General features: G+C 46.1%; 1 protein-coding gene across 1 annotated transcript in view; it reads left to right on the forward strand.

Moving 5' to 3' along the window:
• Positions 1-5,915: 5,915 nt before the first annotated feature.
• BCO1 (beta-carotene oxygenase 1) overlaps positions 5,916-22,278 on the forward strand; it is a 56,531-nt gene continuing 40,168 nt past the window's right edge. The window contains exons 1-2 of the mRNA XM_068261229.1: positions 5,916-6,126; positions 18,873-19,001. Coding sequence (XP_068117330.1) covers positions 6,030-6,126; positions 18,873-19,001 — 226 coding nt within the window. The 5' untranslated portion in view covers positions 5,916-6,029. The remainder of the gene's footprint in view (positions 6,127-18,872; positions 19,002-22,278) is intronic.

Below are 22,278 nucleotides of genomic sequence, written 5' to 3' on the forward strand. Positions count from 1 at the left end.
CAATCGGCGTTAGCTGGTCGTCAAGAGGTTAAAGTTTACACCCTTTCCCGCCCTCTTCTACTTATTTTTTTTTTAATGTATTTGTATAGTGCACAATGACTGGCAGAGGTAGAGGTAGAGGGCGAGGCACCACCAGGAGAGGCAGCTCCATTGCAGGAGCCACTGCCAGCAGCAGCAGGTCTGGGACTGGTCCGCCACCAGCCACTGACCGCAGGGAGGAGGGAGCAGAGGCGCAACAGCAGTGTGTTGCGCCCATCTTTGAGACGGGTCGTCGCCCACGGCCCATTGGGGAGAGTCAGGTGCAGGCTGTGGTGGAAATGATGGCGGGGCAGGAAGCCACCTTTTCCAGCCAAGCCTCCAGCACCAGCGAGACCAGTGCCACCAGCACCAGCACTCCTGTCCGCAGCAGGCCTCCACCAGCGCTTGAGGCCATGGTGACGGTGACCCCATCGACCAGCCTGCCCTCAATGAGCATGCTCTTCTCCCCTGAGACTGTGACCATGTACAGGGATGTTTTGGAGAAGTATGAGTTGGAGATCATGGGGCCATCCAAGGAGGAGGAGAAGGAGGAGTTTGAGGTGCAGAAGTTTGTTGTTGGCGCTGAGGAGGAGGGGCGTGATGTAGGGGGTGTTGGGGTAGAGGAGTTGGTTGAGACGGGCTCACAGGATATGTTTGGGGTTGATGATGATGACTTGATAGATCCTACCTATGTGCCACCAGTACCACCAGCACAGTTGGTTGAAGGCAGCTCGTCATCGGAGGCGGAGGCGTCTCTGGCGCAGAGGCGCGGCAACAGCAAGGCGGCCAGCACAGGGCGTGGAAGGCAGGAGCCACAGCCTGCTGCTTCAGTCGCTACCACCACCCACAACAAACCTCTAACTAAAACCAAAAAGGCACAATCCTCCAAGGGCACCCAAAAACCCCAGCCCTCAAGCTCAAAGAGCAGGTTGAAGCCCCCAGTCTGGCGGTACTTCACCAAGTGCCCAGTGGACCCGACCCATGCAATTTGCAACAGTTGCAATCTCAGTCTCAGCAGAGGTCGCGATATCCACAAATTGAGTACCTCGTGCCTGCAGACCCACTTACAGAGCAGACATTTTGAGGACTTTAATGAGTTGGAGAAGCTTATGCAAAGTGATGCAGGCAGTGGTCAGAGCCAGACAGCCACTGCACAGATTTCAGCAGCAGCAGCCGACCCTCCTGCCCATCCAGCAGCAGCAGCAGCAGCCCCTCCCGCCCATCCAACAGCAGCAGCAGGAGCACAGCAGCAACTCACTCCCAACCCCCACCCCGGGCAGCCAGTCCTCAGTGGCCTCATCAGCTCCCTTTACAGTGGCCTCCTCATCCTCCTGTGCAGGCAAACGCCGCCAGACCCTGCTCAGCGAAGCATTCCCCGGTGTGACCAAGGTGCTGCTGAACGGGTTGCTTGCCCGGGCCATGTGCTCCCAGCTCCTGACATATTTCTTTGTGCAGGAGGGGAGTGACATCAGAGCGCTGCTGCAGGTTGGGATCCCGGAGTGGCAAGTCCCCAGCCGCCACTATTTCTCCCGCAGGGCGATCCCAGCACTGCACCGCTCTGCCATGGAGAACGTGGCCCGCGCGCTGGATCACGCTGTCAGTGCGCAGATCCACATAACCATGGATTCCTGGAGCAGCCGGTTTGGGACAGAGCGCTATCTGTCCTTTACGGCCCACTGGGTCAGCCTGGTGGAAAGCCCGAGCCAGGAAGCAGCAGGTCCATCCTCGGGCGCAGCAGCACCAGTCGCCCACTAGGTGGTGCCACCGCGCGGGGTCAGGGGAGAAGCAGCAGCTCCCACCGCCAAGCGATCCCGTCTCTCCAGCAGCGTGTAGGCCCGCTACTGCCAAGCGCTGCTGGAGATGAAAAGCCTGGGGAAAAACTCCTTGACGGCATCCAACGTGCTCCAGTACCTCAGGGAGCAGGAGAGGATGTGGCTGACCCCCAGAGGCCTCACTGTAGGATTGGTGGTGTCCGACAATGCCGACAACCTGCTGTCTGCCATCAGCAGTGGAGACTTGCTCCACGTCCCTTGCTTGGCCCACGTCCTGAACCTGGTGGTGCAAAAGTTCATGCGCACCTACCTGGGGATGGAGGAGCTGTTAGAAGTGGCGCGGAAAACTGTGCGCACTTTCCGCTGCTCAGCAGCTGCCTCAGCAAAACTGGCAGGCATCCAGCAGCAGGAGGGCCTGCCGCGACACCGCCTCATCATAGATGTGCCAACTCGCTGGAACTCCACCCTGGCGATGTTGGAGTGGCTGGTTGAGCAGAGGAGGGCTGTCAACCGGTACATCTATGATGCCACTGTCACCGGCACAGGCAGCAGAAGCAGCACCACACTCCAGCTCCTCACCAACGCGCAATGGGGGCAGATGCAGCAGGACTGCTTGGTGTTGGCTCCCTTCCTGCAGGGAACCAACCTGGTGAGTGAACAACAGGCATCCCTCTGCCAGTGGGTGCCCTTTGTTTGTCTGCTGGACAGGGCACTTGGCGATTTGGTGGATTTGGGAGAGGAGGCCCTGAAGCAGCTGGAACAGCAGCCGCCTGCGCAGTCCACTGCTCCGCAGGTATTTGAGTCCCTGGAGGAGGAGTTGGAGGTGCTGGACGTTGCTGCTGGGGGGGGAACATTGGAGCGCAGCAGCAGTGGTGCGAGGGTGGAGAGAGGAGGAAGAGTCTCAGGGGCAAGAGGAGGAGGACGCTGACTCTGATGTCTCTGTTAGACGGTCCACCCTGTTCCCCATGACCCCAGGGTCAAGCAGATGCAAGCGAGGGAGGACGCCTGCATCAGCATGATCCTGGACCCACGGCTGAGGGGGAGGTGGGATCAGTTTCTGCCTGCCAGAGACCGTGAGCAGTGAGCAAGGGAGTTGCAGGAGATCCTTGTTCGGCGACTGGAGGAAGCCTTCCCCCCGCCCTCTGTCCCTGTCCAGCAGCAGGTGCCTGTGGCCAGCAGCAGCGTCAGGCGCCCAGGAGACCTGCTGTCATTGACGCAGGCGTTCTACATGAAGGTACAGCAGCCGAGAGAGGAGGTGCGGGCAGCAGCCACCTTCGGTGAGAGTCACAGCCAGTGCATGATCCGGATTGTGGCCAACTACATGGGATCCTTCAGTGGGCTTGACACCGGCAGCGAGGAGCCTGTGGACCCCATGGAGTACTGGGTGGAGCGCTTGCACATCTGGAGGGAGCTTGCGCAGTACGCCCTGGAGGTATTTGTCTTGCCCCCCTTCCAGCGTGCTGTCTGAGAGGTGCTTCAGTGCGGCCGGTGGCGTGGTCACCGAGAAGCGCTCTCGTCTGTCCACAGAGGGCGTGGACAGACTGACATTTTTGAAGATTAACCAGGCCTGGATAGAAGGCACGTTCCTGGCACCTGTTGTCGGCGAAAGGAGGACATGAGGTGCCTGCCTGGGAATTACAAAACATTGCCTGCTGCCTGCCATACGTGACAACTCCTCCTCCTCCTCCTGCTGGCCTGCTGCATTGATTTACCTATGAATTTATTTATGTATTTATTGTATTTCTACCTGACTCCTGCTGCTGCTGGCCTGCTGCATTGATTTACCTATGAATTTATTTATATATTTATTGTATTTCTACCTGACTACTGCTGCTGCTGGCCTGCTGCATTGATTTACCTATGAATTTATTTATGTATTTATTGTATTTCTACCTGACTCCTGCTGCTGCTGGCCTGCTGCATTGATTTACCTATGAATTTATTTATGTATTTATTGTATTTCTACCTGACTCCTGCTGCTGCTGGCCTGCTGCATTGATTTACCTATGAATTTATTTATGTATTTATTGTATTTCTACCTGACTCCTGCTGCTGCTGGCCTGCTGCATTGATTTACCTATGAATTTATGTATGTATTTATTGTATTTCTACCTGACTCCTGCTGCTGCTGGCCTGCTGCATTGATTTACCTATGAATTTATTTATGTATTTATTGTATTTCTACCTGACTCCTGCTGCTGCTGGCCTGCTGCATTGATTTACCTTTGAATTTATTTATGTATTTATTGTATTTCTACCTGACTCCTGCTGCTGCTGGCCTGCTGCATTGATTTATTTATGACTTTATGAATTGATTTATGTATTTATTGTATTTATAAAGCGGCAACATATTACACTGCGCTCATTTTCATCCTGCTGCTGTCAGTGGTCCCACCAGGGTCCACACTATGCATTGCCTGCTGCCAGTGCCACACGTCACTCCTCCTCCTGCTGCTGTATTTATCCTCCTGCTGTCAGTGGTCCCAGCACCATGGTCCACACACTACATTGCCTGCTGCCAGTGCCACACGTCACTCCTCCTAATGCTGCTGTATTTATCCTCCTGCTGTCAGTGGTCCCACCGCCAGGGTCAACACAATACATTGCCTGCTGCCAGTGCCACACGTCACTCCTCCTCCTGCTGCTGTATTTATCCTCCTGCTGTCAGTGGTCCCACTGCCAGGGTTCACACAATGCATTGCCTGCTGCCAGTGCCACACGTCACGTTTTTAGTTTTTTTTTTTTTTAAGTACACCTATTTCAATGTGAATTCCCTTTAAAAAAAAAAACACAAAAAAAAACCCGAATTCGCGAACACGAATTTTTACCGAATTTTGAGGCGTAACCCCGAACCGAATTCGAATGTACCCGAACCGAATTTTGGTACATCTGAGCATACCTGGTTAATATACACTCAACTAACAATGTTGAATTATGGTCATAGCCAAGGTTGCCTTCAGGGCATCACAGGGGGGACCACTGTATGGGGCCCAAGTGAATCTGGTGTTCGGTGACAAGGGCCACAAATGGGCCCCAGCTGCAGTCTTTGTCTGTCTGTGAGTCAGTTAGTTATTAACGTAAACCTGAGACAAACAGGAGAAATGGATTCTAACTTACCTGGGCCTCCTTCCAGCCCCCTGTAGTCCGCCAGCTTCCTCGATACCCTTTTGGTCTGATCCGTTGTCCTCCTGTGAAATCTGGGTTGCGGGGCACTGTGCCAGGGCCATTTCTTGGGCAGTGTGATTGCCCTGGGTGCAGACTGGCAAGTAGAAGAAGGGGGGCAGGCAGGAGAACATAACTGCTAGGAAGTAGATGACGCACAATGCAGCCAAATGGTAGAAGAAAGAAGATTACCAGCGCAATCACCTTCCGTGACTCCTTCTGGGCTGCCTGCGTCTGACGTCAAGTCACCATCACCTCACCACCGCATGATGACACCTGATGTCCTGTAGCGGTACTGTAGGCTGTCAGGGCGCAGCATCCATGGAGGAGTCGGCTTTGTGGGCTCTCTTCGCCTGTGTTTTCCTGGTCCCTGTTTCCTCTTGGATGAGTGACTAGTCACTAGTAAGTAGGCAGATCTACTTGTGACCTGTGGCTGTGTGACTGTCCCTAAAAAGTAAGGGTTCGCGAGTCCACAGTTGAGGGGGGAGAGGGTACAATTTTTACACCCTCGCCCTGGGTACAGAAAGCATAGAAACTACCCTGCACTGTGCATACACTGTTTCATGCCACACACCTCCTCCATTATGCTCCCATAGCAAACTGAGCATAGGCAGAACCGTCCCAGCCATGGGAGCGCATCAAAAGCGGGCACACGGACGTTTGTGCATTCAAGCCTTCAAAGACTGTGATTTTCCACGTGGGGGCAGAGGGGAGCTTGGGGGGAGGGGGGGGGGGGGAACCAGTAGATTTGCCAAGTATGGGGCCCAAACATTTCTGAAGGCAGCCTAGGTCATAGCAGTAGTAATAATACTGACACCAGGCACAGCACAGGTTAATGCTACAGTGTATTATCTTTCTTGTAGTGAGTCTCTTTAGTACTGACACAAGGAGGAGGGAGAGTGGATGATGAAATCAGTGAGGGGGGGGGGGTCAGTTATTATGCTGTTCTGCACACACGATCAGCCATGCTGTACTTTGACCAAGACATCACTATAAATAAGCTGGGAGAGGAGGAACAAGTGGAAGTAGCAGGCAGAGCTGTGTGTCCTCCTCACCATCTCACACTGTGTACCAGTCATGGAAAGCACAGATGACAAGGTAGAGTCTGTGGTGAATGTTGTCTTCTCCAGAAACCGCCAGGAATGCCCTGAACCACTAAAGGCTGAAATACAAGGTAGGTAACACTCACTGCTATTTTCTGGACAATGCATTCTGCAGAGCACAGGAATACATTCCAATCACTGGTAATCATGTTATGCTAGATTATGCATGCTTTAGACAACCTGCTCATAGGATGTACTCTCATACAAATGCTGCCGTCAGATATTTCCTATTAAGGGGACCATCATCATCATCATCATTAAGTAACTCTTTGCATGCGTGTATTTGTTAGGAGTAATTCATGATTGTAGAAGTGCTTTTCAAACATAGCTTATATATATATATATATATTTTTTTTTTTATTTATTTTATACATACAGTAATAGCTGTGCTTAGTCCACAAAAATGAAATAAACCAATCAAAATTAGTTACTTGTGCTGCTTCAATAAAGCAGTCCCCGTATTTTTAAAGTCAGATATACAGTACATATCTGATTGTGACTGTACAGTAGAGATGTTGGCGAACCGTTCGCCAGCGAATCTCTATGGGCTGCTACTACTGCTGGGTCGCTATGACCCGGAGTTGCACGGCTGCGCTGGGCCGACGGTGTGCGTCCTTGATCGCATGCCTGTTGCTGGGCACTCTCTGCACATGAGCGTGACGTCACTCATGATATATATTGCTAAATAACTACTAAATAACATCTATGCTGTAAGAATAAAGCCTGATGTGTAGCTGTGTCTCTAATAGAGATGGTCAATGAGAGGGAAATAATTCTGCATTGATTCTGATTTATGCACATGTATGCACTCTTTTTGCTCATGAAATCAAATAATTTGATGTTATTAAAATTTGGTTTGGTGACTACTAATGAAATGGCACCTGAGATGGATGAGAAGAAAAGTTTTATACATACCTGGGGCTTCCCCTCCAGCCCCCTTCAAGTTAATCCAGTCACTTTCCTCCTCCGCCACCTGGTTCTCATGCTATGAGTCCCGGTAATTCAGCCAGGAACATTCTGCACCTGCGCAATAGTGCTGCGCAGGTGTAGTCTGTGACTAAAAGTATTAGAGGCAGAAGATGCACCAGATATCCAGGTAATTGGTATTGTTTAAAAGGGAATAAGAATGGCAGTCTCCATATACCTCTCTTCAGTTGTATTTTAAAATTCCTAAGCGTTGGCAGTTAAGAGATGTATTTCATGTTACATACTCAATCAACAAGATTGTAATATGCAAATTAGAGAAGTTGGAGTCGGTGGAATCCTAACCTGAGGAGTCGGAGTTGGTGGATTTTTGTACCGACTCCACAGCCCTGATTGCTGCTGGCTGAGGTAAATAGCAGTGCTCATTCATAAAATACTTAAGAAAAATAAATAAACAGTTTAAAAAAAAAAAAAGTTTATCAAAATGACAATGTCGCATTAAGGGCAAGTTCGCACAGGCGTTAAACGGAGGTCGCTGCATTCATCATGCAAGGGCTGTAGATTAAGATGAATGGACAGCACTTTTTAAACCTCAGTATTAATAGAACCAGTCCAAGAAAATAGTTTTTTTCCCCCTTGTTGTGCAGTGTTAAGCCCCACCTAAGTAATTAACCCCTTGTGTCACCCATACTTGACCTTAAAGGACCACTATTGCGAAAAAAGTAGGCAGTTAAAATCTGACAGAGCTAACGGGTTTGGGGCCAGTCTATCTCCTCATGGGGGATTCTCAGGGTTTTCTTTGTTTTCAACAGCATTTCCTGAACAGCAGTTTAACCACTTGCCGACCGCCCACAGCCGATGTGCGGCGGCAAAGTGGACGCCAAAAGGACCACAATACGCCCATCGGTGGTGGGTCCGTTCGGCATGCGCGGGGAGCGATCGCGTCACTAGTGACGCGCGCTGCCCCCGGCAACTGGCTCCGCCCACCCGTGACAACCCGCCGGCTGTTCGGAAGCGCCGGCGGGTTGTTAACCCCATGATCGCCGCATACAAAACGTATAATACGCTTTGTAATGTATACAAAGCGTATTATACAGGCTGCCTCCTTGTCTGGTGGTCCCAGTGTTCGAGGGATCACCAGGGCAGGCTGCAGCCACCCTATTCTGCACCCAAACACACTGCTCTGCCCCGCCCTGCCCCCTGATCGCCCACAGCACCCCTCAGACCCCCCCCCCTGCCCACAATCACCCATCAATCACTCCCTGTCACTATCTGTCAACGCTATTTTTTTAATGTCCTAAGCTGCCCCCTGGGGGCTCCTAATCTCCTCCCACCCTTCAGATTCTCCACAGACACCCCCCCCCCCCAGATCCCCTCCTGTGTACTGCATGCATCTATCCCCCCTGTAATACCCCACCGATAACCTGTCAATCATCCATCAATAGCCCCCTGTCACTGCCACCCATCAGATCAGCCCCTAACCTGCCCCTTGCGGGCATCTGATCACCCACCGACACCATCAGATCGCCCACAGACCCACCGTCAGATCACCTCCCAAGTGCATTGTTTACATCTGTTCTCTTCTCTAAACACCCACTAATTACCCATCAATCACACCCTATCACCACCTGTCACTGTTACCCATCAGATCAGACCTTAATCTGCCCCTTGCGGGCACCCAATCAACCGCCCACACGCTCAGATTGCCCTCAGACCCCCCTTTATCAATTCGCCAGTGCATTATTTACATCTGTTCTTCCCTGTAATCACCTATCAATCACCCCGTCACCCCTGTCACCACCTGTCACTGTTACCCATCAGATCAGACCCTCATCTGCTCCTTGTGGGCACCCAAACAACCCCCCACACCCTCAGATTTCCCTCAGACCACCCCTTATCAATATTTACATCTGTTCTCCCCTTTAATCAGCCACTGGTCACCCATTAATCACCCCCTTGTCACCACCTGTCACTGCTACACATCATACCCATCAGATCAGACCCTCATCCGCCCCTTGCGGGCACCCAATCACCCGCCCACATGCTCAGACTGCCCTCAGACCCCCCCTTATCAATTCGCCAGTGCATTATTTAGATCTGTTCTTCCCTGTAATCACCTATTGATCACCTGTCAATCACCCATCAATCACCCCTTGTCACCACCTGTCACTGCCACCCATCAGATCAGCCCTTAACCTGCCCCTTGCGGGCTTCTGATCACCCACCCACACCATCAGATCGCCTGCAGACCCGCCGTCAGATCACCTCCCAAGTGCATTGTTTACATCTGTTCTCTCCTCTAAACATCCACTAATTACCCATCAATCACCCCCTATCACCACCTGTCACTGTTACCCATCAGATCCTAATCTGCCCCTTGCGGGCACCCAAACACCCCCCACACCCTCAGATTGCCCTCAGACACCCCCCCCCCCTTATCATCTCCCTAGGTCATTATTTACATCTGTTCTACCCTCTAATCACCCACTGATCACCTATCAATCACCCTCTGTCACTGCTACCTATCATACCCATCAGATCAGACCCTCATCTGCCCCTTGCGGGTACCCAATCACCCGCCCACACCCTCAAATAGCCCTCAGACCCACCCTGATCACCTCCCCAGTGCATTGATTGCATCTATTCCCCCCTCTAATCACACTCTGAAACACCTATCAATCACCTCCTGTCACCCCCTAGCACACCTACCACACCTACCCATCAGATCAGGCCCTAATCTGCCCCCTGCAGGCTTCTGATCACCCGGCCAAACCCTCACCCGCCCCACCGCAGTGACAGAATTTTTTTTCTGATCACTGCTGGTTTCTATGACTTAATTGTGGCTGAGACCAACCGTTATGCCACACAATACACAACCGCCAATCCAAGAAGCTACCATGCCCAGCCTTTTCGGTGGAAACCACTCCAAGTTTCCGAACGTAACATTTTTTGGGGCCTTCTCCTTAACATGGGTCTAGTCAAAAAGAATGTATTGCGGTCTTATTGGTCTACGCACCCAATACATCACATGCCCATGTTCTCTGATGCCATGTCCAGGTCACGATTTTAGAACATCCTGCACTTCAGTGCCAATACAACCTGTCATCTAAGAGGCCACCCTGCTTATGACCAGTTCCACAAAATTTGGCCCCTCATAGACCACCTGTCATCAAAATTTGCAGATGCTTATACCCATGAACAGTCATTTTGAGGCATTTGGTTTCCAGACTACTCCTCACGGTTTTGGGCCCCTAAAATGCCAGGGCAGTATAGGAACCCCACAAGTGACCCCATTTTAGAAAGAAGACACCCCAAGGTATTTCGTTAGGTGTATGATGAGTTCATAGAAGATTTTAGCTTTGTCACAAATTAGTGGAAAATGACACTTCGTGAAAAAAAAACACTAAAAATCAATTTCCGCTAACTTGTGACAAAAAGTAAAATCTTCTATGAACTCACCATACTCCTAACAGAATACCTTGGGGTGTCTTCTTTCTAAAATGGGGTCACTTGTGGGGTTCTTATACTGCCCTGGCATTTTAGAGGGCCCTAAAGCGTGAGAAGTAGTCTTGAAAACAAATGTCTCAAAATGACCCTTGAAATCCTTTGGGCCCCTTATTGCAGTTAGAGTGCAAAAAAGTGCCACACGTGGTATCACCGTACTCAGGAGAAGTAGTATAATGTGTTTTGAGGTGTATTTTTACACATACCCATGCTGGGTGGGAGAAATATCTCTGTAAATTGTGTGTGAAAAAAATTAAAAAATTGTCATTTACAGAGATATTTCTCCCACCCAGCATGGGTATGTGTAAAAATACACCCCAAAACAGATTATACTACTTCTCCTGAGTACGGCAATACCACATGTGGGGCACTTTTTATTCTATTTTATTTTTTGTCACAAGTTAGCGGAAAATGACACTTTCTGAAAAAAAAACCAATAAAAATCAATTTCCGCTAACTTGTGACAACGAGTAAAATATTCTATGAACTCACCATACTCCTAACAGAATACCTTGGGGTGTCTTCTTATCAGAGGCCACGGTCTTTCTGACAAAAAGAAAGTTTCCTGTCCTCCTTATGCTTCCTGGAAAAAAATAATCTCAATAGAATTTTTAATGAAAAAAAATTACAATAAAAAAAAACCATAAAAAAAAAAAAACCATAAATAGTTTTCAAAGGGTCTGAACTTTCTTAATATGCATGTGAAGAGGTTATATTGCGAAAATTTTTAAAATTATAAGCTTGTAAATAGTGATGGATGCAAAACTCAAAAAATGCACCTTTATTTCCAAATAAAATATTGGCGCCATACATTGTGATAGGGACATAATTTAAATTGTGTAATAACCGGGACAAATGGGCAAATAAAATACATAGGTTTTAATTATGGTAGCATCTATTTTAAAGCTATAATGGCCGAAAACTGAGAAATAATGATTTTTAAAAAAATGTTTCTTAATATTCCTGTTAAAATGCATTTAGAAAAAATATATATTTCTTACCCAAATGAAACACCTTAAGAAAGCTTAATTGGTGGTGGAAAAAAAAAAGATATAGATCAATTCATTGTGATTATTAGTGATAAAGTTATTGGCGAATGAATGGGAGGTGAAAATTGCTTGGATGCATAAGGTGAAAAATACCCAGGGGCTGAAATGGATAAAGACATATTGAGGTATATTCACTGAACTTTACAATGTGCAGACAGCGAACATAAAGTTTCTGTACATATTGTAAATCACATTACATACATAACGTATATACATAGTTTGCCTATTCCTAACTGCTATATACTGTAAGCAGAGGGCAAAGAATATAAAGGTCTCCCCATCCCATCACTTGGTTACTTTGCATTGCATGATGTAAACAAACATCATGTGATACAGAGTGACTAATGACAAGGAGCTCTTCATTGCTTCTGCAGCTGAGTGGTGTAGCAATGTAAGCTTTGCAAAGGAACCTATGACCTTTTATCTCAGTATAATCACTGAATTAATGAGATCTACAGCAAAGGTTTATTTTTATGACAGATAACAGATAAGATGATCTCAAGTCTAAAGGTGGCCATACATCAGGTGACTTGGCAGCCTATCGACCATACAATTCGATTATTATAATCAGATTGGATGGAAATCTGTGCCGCCAAGAGCATGCCCGATCGACTATCTGACCAATTTTGGTCCGAAGTTGGTCACACGTATCGGTCAGACGTGCTGCAAGATGTAGGGCCAACATGCTTGATCGGGTAATAGTGAGCGATATCGGGATGAGCGATGAACTGTCCCACCTAATGTAAAATGTGCCCCCTTCTGCACTGTGCAGTATACTTTACTAGTCAGTATCTACCACTGGCTCCGCCTCCGCACTGCCTCCCATACACGCGACCCATGTGGTTGCCGGCGAATAGATGGTCATGTGTGTGATGTCACACATGTGCCCACAGCAACAACATGGGGCATGTGTATGGGAGGCATTATGGGCACGGAGCCAGCGCTGGACACTGACAGGTATAGTATACTGCACAGGACACCAGGGGGCACATTTCACAATAGAGGGGGACAGCGCCGGAGCCGGCAAATGCGGCATCAAAAGGCCAATTCCCGAGAAATTTCATGCTAAAAATTGATTGGGAATTGGCCTGTGGTGTATGGGCAGCTGACAGATCTCTCTGATCTTGCTGGTGGCTTAAACGGCATTTTAATGATAAGGTGTGAAATTATTACTGAGGAGACATCTTAGGAGAAAATGTAAATGGTGGCATCATATCCCTAGCAAGAAATCTCACATCTAAAGGTCGATACCCACGGCAAGATTTCATCTGTCAAATGAACTATCATTCCAACCAACACCATGTAACTATCTTGTAAAGAAAATCATTAAATGACAGTTTCAGATGGACGACGATGCTCGTGTATTTTGATAAATCACCATGACAGATCAAAATCAGATCAACTCGTTCAACATCCCCCTGGTGTACAGATCTTTAAATGATCTTCCCTTTAAAATCTATGGAACTCCCCCTGTATCCTACACAGTTTAATATGTAGAAGCTTTCCAGAAGCGCCAATAGAATAAAAGTCACTTAAAGAGCTTAAAACTGATGGGGCAGTGGTGGGCCTATCCCATCCATGCGGACAAAGCAAACAAATGAAGGACTGTGGCATCAACAGTCAAACAACAATTTATTTATACTCCACAGTAAAAATAGGCAACGCGTTTCATGGGCTCAATCCCGCTTCATCAGGCCAATCAAAAAGGAGCATACATCTTATCAGCATCAAAACCACACTGAGCGCCTCTGTGGACCTATCCCGCATGGATGGGATAGGTCCACCACTGCCCCATCGGTTTTAAGCTTGTTTAAGTGACTTTTATTCTATTGGCGCCTCTGGAAAGCTTCTACATATTGCTAAGTCCACCCTTGGTGGAGGGTTGTACCCATCATTTTCCCATCTTCAGAGAGCGACTTTTAATCCTGAGTGGGGTCAGGTTAATCTCCCCACTTGCCTTCACAGTGGTTGCCTAATGGTAACCCTGGTTTGTGAGTATTAAATAGTTATATTACTCATTATTAAGTTTCATCTATACAATATCACACTATTGGGCTCTTGGTGTCCCCCCTCCCTACACATTTTAATGATCCTAAAGTTGGTAATCTTCTTATGGTCTATTGTTCTTATCCACATCCTATTGGTAAAGATCTTTAATATAACAATCTTGGTAACTTACACTCATCAGCAGCTTCCAGCGGATATGTCTTGCAGTGGGTACTTAGCTTAAAGGACACATCCGAGCACCTTAAAAATAAAAAAATCCACTTAATCGGGGCTTCCTCCAGCCCCTGCTAGCCATTTTGTGCCCTTGCCGCATTTTTGTGCCCTGGGAGCAGCTCCGCTCCCCTCCTGCGGAGGGGACCGGGAGCCACCAGGGCTGCGGCAAGGGAAAAAGCCGGATGCAAGGGGCTGGAGGAAGTCCGAGGTAAGTGGATTTTTTATTTTTATTGTGCTCGGACCTTCCCTTTAAAGGTAGTACAATATCGGTGTGTTGCAGTTTTTAGTGACTCTACCAATGTATGAGCGTTCCTAGCAGTACTCCCATTGTGTCTCAACCCCTCTTGAAATATCGCTTTACTGTTACAACAAAGATAATATGTGGGTGGCCATATGCTCATTTTTGCTTAGTGTCCCATGTAACCTAAAACTGTCTCCAGATCAGCATTACTTGAACAGGCACAAGAGTGGATTGGCTGCTCGGTGCAGCCAATAAGAAATCTTGCATCCTTAGCAGCTGGAACTTGATTGATTCCTGTGAACAACTTTACTTAAAGGGATACTGTAGGGGGGTCAAGGGAAAATGAGTTGAACTTACCCGGGGCTTCTAACGGTCCCCCGCAGACATCCTGTGTTGGCGCAGCCACTCACCGATGCTCCGGCCCCGCCTCCGGTTCACCTCTGGAATTTCAGACTTTAAAGTCTGAAAACCACTGCGCCTGCGTTGCAGTGTCCTCGATCCCGCTGATGTCATCAAGAGCGCACAGCGCAGGTCCAGTATGGTCTGTGTCTGCGCAGTACACTCCTGGTGACATCAGCGGGAGCGAGGACAGGGGCGTGCAGGCGCAGTGGTTTTCTGACTTTAAAGTCAGAAATTCCAGAAGTGAACTGGAGGCGGGGCCGGAGCATCAGTGAGTGGCTGCGCCAACACAGGATGTCTGCGGGGGACCATTAGAAGCCCCGGGTAAGTTCAGCTCATTTTCCCCCGTCCCCCTACAGTATCCCTTTAACATCATTTTCCAAAGGATTTTACATGTGATGCAACACTGTAGCCAATTTACAAATGAATATTTGATAAGCATTCCTATTCAGTGATTATTGGGAGGGTGTCACCCTTGTCATTCACAAAAAAATGCTTTCTGACTCCAGTGTCTCCTACGTCTCTGGGCTCCTATAGATAGCAAGTAGGTTAAAAATGTCACGGTTTGTGCACCTAGGAATGCAAAGCAATTGTTTATCCAGATGAAGCCAGCGAATGGAATAACAGCAATGGATTGGGCCTCTAATTAACACCTATTACTTTTGCAGTTATTGGGTTCCCTGAAAAGAAGAATGCCTGATTAGGAAATTGTTCAATGAACTGAAATCAGAAGAGGTCAGGATGTGATGTTGCCGAGATCACAGCCAGGATCCTCCACCTATTGTTCCGTGCTTTCCCACACTCTTCATGCTCTATTTACCATGTTTCTAATGCCATACTTGTACAATAGACAAATGAGAGAACTACAAATTGTCTATACTACAGCAGCCCCTATAATCAGAAATGGATCGGCAACATAGTCCAGGCACCTTATACTCAAAAGGCCTTCCCGTCTATTCTTTCCTGAAGAACATTACAAAATACTCTTATAAGGTCTTCTGCATTCTGTGCTATGCAGGTGTGTTTAGGGCTCCTTTCATACTAATGCAGCACGTCATGGTACGCTCCTCCATTGCAGTGGCATTAACCAGTTCACCACTGAGGGGTTTTTACCCCTAAGGATGAGAGCAATTTTCACCTTTCATCGTTCCTCCCTTTCATTCGCAAATAACTTTATCACTACATATCACAACAAAATGATTTATATCTTGTTTTTTGGCACCACTTACGATTTTTTGAATGGTACATTATGCTAAGAATTTTACTCTAAATGCATTTTAACTGGAATAATAAGAAAAAAATGAAAAAATTCATTTCTCAGATTTCGGCATTCATAGTTTTAAAATAAAATGTTCTACTGTGGATAAAAGCCACACATTTTATTTGCCCATTTGTTCTGGTTATTGCAACGTTTAAAATATTTCTCTAGTACAATGTATGGCGCCAATATTTTATTAAGAAATACAGGTGCATTGTTTTCAGTTTTGTGTCCATCTCTAATTACAAGCCCATATTTTCAAAAATAACAGTAATATACACTCTTGACATACATATTAAAAAAAGTTCAGTCTCTAGGGTAACTAATTTTTTATTGTAATTATTATAATTTTTTTATGCCAATGTTTTATTTGGGTCACTATGGGAGAGTGTGCGAGGTAAGGGATTATTTTAATGATATGTATAGGAATGCAGAAGTTGTTAATCTCTATGGAATAAACCACAAAACCTGCAGTACAACATAACAGAAGTGCTTTGATCAACACAGCACGGCACACCATTGCACTGGAGTCAATGGTACAGCAACAATCTGTAGATTGTTGTAGTAGTGGTGCAGCGCCCATGCGCATAGCAGAGACATCACGTGATGCACTTCATTTCTGGAAGTGTGCATGTGACTGAGGGGTGAAGGTGGGTACACACATCAGATAAAAGTCTTTGGAAAAGGCAAGATCACAGACCCATTTTACCCCCTTCCATGTAGTATGAGAGCCATACTCTACACAGTCTGTTCTATGGAGCTGCACTCCCCATCAGATAAAAATTTTGCAAGATGCTGTACAGATGCAACAGATTCTGCAAAAGATCAGTTCCTGCAAAATGTATTCTTAGTCTATGATATCTGCAGATCTCATACACACCTTGTTTAACAGACATTCAACATTCATCTGCAGACAGGGCCAGAGCTACAATAGGAAAAAATAAGCAAATGCCCCCGGGCCCCAGATCCTGTAGGGGCCCCCAAAGTGTCCCTCCCCAATCTTAACTGTTGCTCCCCAGGGACTCTGCAGAGTCTGTTAAGTTGGGAGGTGATTGGGGGAGGGTTAGCAGCCAGCTCAGGGGCCCAGAAGGGAGATTTGGCTGCAACAAATGGCCTCTAATGATGCTTTTTGGTCGGGGGTGTCTGTTGGTTCTGATCTGCAGATATTTTGTCCGTTAAACAAGGTGTGTATGAGATCTGCGGATGATATAGACTATGAATGCATTTTGCAGATACTGATATTTTGAATGTGTACAGCATCTTTGTGTGCAGCATCTTGCAAAGATTTTTATCTGATAAGGAGTTCAGCTTAATAGAATAGACTGTGTAGAGTATGGCTCTCATACTACATGAAAGGTGGTAAAAATGGTCTGTGATCTTGCCTTTTCCAAAGACTTTTATCTGATGTGTGTACCCACCTTTTGGCCTCTTTCACAGTAGGACGTTGCGTTTTGATGCGACGTTAAAGTCGCAGCGCAAATTACAACACAACGCCTCAAAAAAGTTGCAACGCACCTTAATGCCCCGTTATCGTCGCATACAGTAGAGCATACAGGCAATGAAAAGTATGCTTCCAAGTCATTACTAAGCAATGCATGTGCAAACAGTCCAGCGCAGTTAATAACGTGTATAACGCACAGCATGCAGCACTTTCTAATAACGCTACACGTTACACACAAACGCAACGTGTGCACTGTGAATGTCGTACAGACTTAGTATTGCTATGCGTTAGTCTGCGTTGAAACATTTTATAACGTGCGACTTTAACGTCGCACTGTGAAAGAGGCCTTAAGCTCAACACACACCATACAATCTTGGTTGTACAGATTTACCAAATCTATGTAGTATAAGGGCCAACAGATTGAAAATACCTTTAATGATAGATTGGATAAGCTCTTATACTACATGAAAGTGGTAAGATTGAACAACCAAGATTGTATGGTGTGTGTTGAGCCTTAGGGTTTTCTCAGATTTTCAAAACTCTTACTGAACAGCATTTGCTCAGTCCACCTGGAAAAAAAATGTGCGAGTAGGGAAGCCACCTGGCATCTTTGCAGAGGTCCTTTCCATGGAGTGCTTTTGTAAGAATAAAGAAAATACTGAGAATCCCCCAAGAGGAGATGGACTAATCCAAAATTTGTCAGATTCTTACTACTATAAGTAACAGCAACATAGGGAAAAAAAGTAATTGATAGTGCATTTACTCTGGGAGGATGATATGTCCTACATCTATGTGTTTACATGTATTTTAAATTTTATTTTAAATTTTTGGTAATAGCGGTAGTTTCAATGACAAAAGTAGCACCGATGTGGGCTTAAGGCTGTATTCACAGTGGGACGTTGCGGTTGAGAGTGCGACTTTTACGTCGCACTGTAAACGGCCCATAGGATTAGCATTGCAGTGCGGTAAGCTGTGTTATAAGACTTTATAACGTGCGACCATAACGTCCCACTGTGAATGCGACCTTATGGTAAATTTGCAACAGGTAGGAAATTTAGATAAACTGGTGATGGTATAAAATGAAATCAATAACGCAGATTAGTAATTATATACATGTGATTGCTGTATGCAAACCTCCTTTTAGATGAATCTTTTTATTGAATGTATAACAAATAAAGGGCAGTGTTGCAGAGAGAAGAATGCATTCTGTGAGGTCTCGTTCACACTAGGGGCATTTTTGCCCATTTTTTGAGCGCAAGCGATTTTTAAAATCGGCCCCAAAATGCATGTGTAATGAATATCTATGAGCAGGTTTATATCAGCGCGGTTCCTGTGCTGTGTGCTCAGCAAAGCGGTGCCTGGACCATTTTTAGGGCGATTTTGCTATAATGGTAGGTATAGGAAGAGCGCTAAACAGTCACAAAATCGCTTTGTGGGGCAATTGTGTTCGCGTTTTAAGGAATAAATACATTGTATTTATTATTTTCCAGGTCAAAGAGTTCATTTCCTGACTTGCGTCAGTGAGTGAATTAGAAAAATGCTCGGGAAAAGCGATTTTCACAAAAACGGAACGCCCACCCAAGCACCGGGAATCGAAAAAGAAAATTGCGACAAAAAACTCCAGCGCGAACGCTAGCGCGAACGGAACGCAATGTTAACAAGCCCTTGCTCTGATGCAGAAAAGAGACAAGTGCAGCTTTGAAGGAATAATTGTAGATGCTGGTGGCTAGTTCTGTATAGCAGAGTGCTGTCATTATACATCCCGTCTGTCTGTCTTGCAGGGCACATACCAAGCTGGCTGCAGGGGACGCTGCTGCGCAATGGCCCGGGCTTACATACTGTTGGCGAGATGTCCTATAACCACTGGTTTGATGGACTCTCTTTATTACACAGTTTTACTTTCAAAAACGGTAAGTTCCTGTTTCTAGCTATTTTCTCATTGGTTTATATTATACCCTAAAGCTCAGTTCTATCTGTTTTTAGTTTCTATGTTCTCAGAGGAGAACTATATGCAGTGTTGATGGATTAGAAACGGAGGCTCCGTTCACAGTGGGATGTTGCGGAACTGAGTTCTAAACTCTTATAGCGCAGCTTACCGCACAGCAATAATAATCCTATGGGATGTTCACAGTGCGACGTCACCACTATCGCAAATCTGCATGCGTTTTCTGCACGGAGATTTGCATAACCAATACAAGTTAATTAGCCTGTTTCCACTTGTCAGGAAAACAAAAAGTGTTTCTGTGCAGGAAAAATCTGCACAGCAGAGCCATCAGAATTCGCACACCGTAAGGAGGTGTGCCATTCGCATACAACGTAATTAATAGGAAATTCGAATGCATTTTCGTTATGCGAATTTTCCATGCGAATTCGTGTAATTTTTCGCATGAAATCAATGTAAAAGCATACAGGCACTGACATGGTTAAATTCACATACTTACTAACATATGTGAAAACGTATGCGAATTTGTGGTAAAATTCGTGGTAAAATTTGCATCCACATGCAAATTCTTTTTTGGGGTCTCCGCAACGAATTCGCACAGCACAAGTGGAAACGGGCCCTCATTGGTGGGAGTTTATGGCGCTATCTGACTTATCCAATCAGATAATAACCCCTCCGGTCAATGAGTTTAGGGTTAGGGGTCCGGGTAATACCCCTTTTTCATTGACCTATGCAAAAAGTAATAAACACACAAACAACTTATGTTTTAGAAGTTTAATGAAATGAAACCAAGAGGAAGTTTCACTGCCTCTTTTCCCACTCATCATTACTGTCTAGGTAGGTACAGGCAAGCTGACTCACAGAATGATTTTTTTTTATCTGTTTACACCAAAAAAGAAAAACAAATGGATTCAAGCAGACCAGTATTTATCTTGTGACCAATGCTGCAAGACTGGGGTAACAGCTAACACCTGCTGCCTGCAGGTCTTGAATTAGTTATTCATGAGAAACACACTGCTGGCAGCTATTCTGAATCCAAAAGTAACACTGAGGCCTGGAACCCACTACAAATTGCAAACACTATCGCAATCGCTGGCGTTTTTATTCAGAGTTTTGTAAGCGGTTTCATGAGCGTTTTCCGGCGCTTTTGGGAGACATTTTAAAAAGTGTAAGCTTTTTGCCAGCGATTGTGTAGCGATTTGCGATTTTAATTCTGATTGGTCCTTTTAATGTATCAGAATTTTTTTACAGCTTGCAATCGCACTCAAATGTGTAGCAATTCATGAGTGATTTGCCAGCGCTTCAATACATTACATTGAAGCGCAAACGCTCCCAAAATGCTGCATGTCCTGCTAATCGCAATCGCTACTTTGGAATTTGTTACATTTATTTACATTGGCAGAGCGTTTGGGAAAGCGATAGAGATTTAAAGCGCTCCCTAAATGCTCAAAAAAAAATCGCTCTAGTGGGTTCCAGCCCTGGGGGCTTGTTCACACTACACACTATGTTGTTAATAGTCATGATTTTCTTGTATAAATCGTTGGTTGTTATGATAAAAAATGTCAGTTAAATATATCATATAGGAGACACACACAGTGTTATTTGAAAAGTTAAATGAAGTTTATGGGATTTAGAGAAAGTGCGCAATAATTGTTTAAAATAAATTAGGCAGGTGCATAAATTTGGGCACAGTTGTCATTTTATTGATTGCAAAACCTTTAGAACTAATTATTGGAACTCACATTGGCTTGGTAAGCTCAGTGGCCCCTGACCTACATACACAGGTGAATCCAATTATAAGAAAGAGTATTTAAGGGGGTCAATTGTAAGTTTCCCTCCTCTTTTAAATTTCTCTGAAGAGTAGCAACATGGGGGTCTCAAAACAACTCTCAAATGACCTGAAGACAAAGATTGTTCACCATCATGGTTTAGGGGAAGGATACAGAAAGCTGTCTCTGAGATTTCAGCTGTCTGTTTCCACAGTTAGGAACATATTGCGGAAATGGAAGACCACAGGCTCAGTTCAAGTTAAGGCTCGAAGTGGCAGACCAAGAAAAATCTTGGATAAACAGAAGTGACAAATGGGGAGAACAGTCAAAGTCAACCCACAGACCAGGATCAAAGACCTACATCATCTTTCTGCAGATGGGGTCACTGTGCATCGTTCAACCATTTGGCGCACTTCACACAAGGAGATGATGTATGCAGAGGAAGCCTTTTCTCCGCCCACAGCACAAACAGAGCTGCTTGAAGTATGCTAAAGCACATTTGGAATAAGGTGCTGTGGACTGCTGAAACTAAAATTTAGTTATTTGGGCATAACAAGGGGAGCTGTGCATGGAGGAAAACCAACACAGCATTAAAAAAAAAACACCTGTTACCTACAGTAAAATATGGTGGTGGTTCCATCATGCTGTGGGGCTGTGTGGCCAGTGCAGGGACTGGGAATCTTGTCAAAGCTGAGGGTTGCATGGATTCCACTCAGTATCAGCAGCTTCTGGAGAACAATGTCCAGGGATCAAGAACATAAATCAGATGCCTCAGTGCAAAAGGAGGACACTTCAGGTGCAGACCAAGAAAAAGTAGCACCAGTACCTGTTCCTGTAGTGGTCCCACCTTAGATGAAAGTTCTCACACCGCACACAAACTGTGGTTATCTTGATGTAATCCCGACATCCATACAAGAGCCTGTCGCTGTGTCAGTAGCACAGCTCCGCTCTGCAAGCATCAGACGGGACCCAGCTGAACGGACTCCCCGGAAAGGTGATCGGCAATACTTCCAGCTTCCGCTACCTGTGCGTTCCAGACCGCTCTCCTCTGCTTGATTGTAGTGAGCAACAATGCCACCCATTGGCTGTAGGAGAGATGGAAAGAGAATAGTGCACACTGCAGGAAAGAATTGGCCACCCCCCCCCCCCCCTGATTTATGTTCTTGACACATTTGGGCTTTGTAGCCAGCCCGCCTTGGCAGCATTAGCATCCATTTCTGCGCTACTTTGTGTGTATACTACAATGTCCAGGGATCAGTGACAAAGTTGAAGCTGCAACGGGGCTGGATCTTTCAACAAGACAATGACCCTAAACACTGCTCAAAATCCACTAAGGGATTCATGCAGAGGAACAAATACAACATTCTGGAAAGGCCATCTCAATCCCCAGACCTGAATATAATTAAAAAATCTGTGGTGTGAGTTAAAGAGAGCTGTCCATGCCCAGAAGCCATCAAACCTGAATGAACTAGATCT

Source organism: Hyperolius riggenbachi, chromosome 11, assembly GCF_040937935.1.
Source record: "Hyperolius riggenbachi isolate aHypRig1 chromosome 11, aHypRig1.pri, whole genome shotgun sequence".
In the NCBI taxonomy this organism is placed as follows: Eukaryota; Metazoa; Chordata; class Amphibia; order Anura; family Hyperoliidae; genus Hyperolius; species Hyperolius riggenbachi.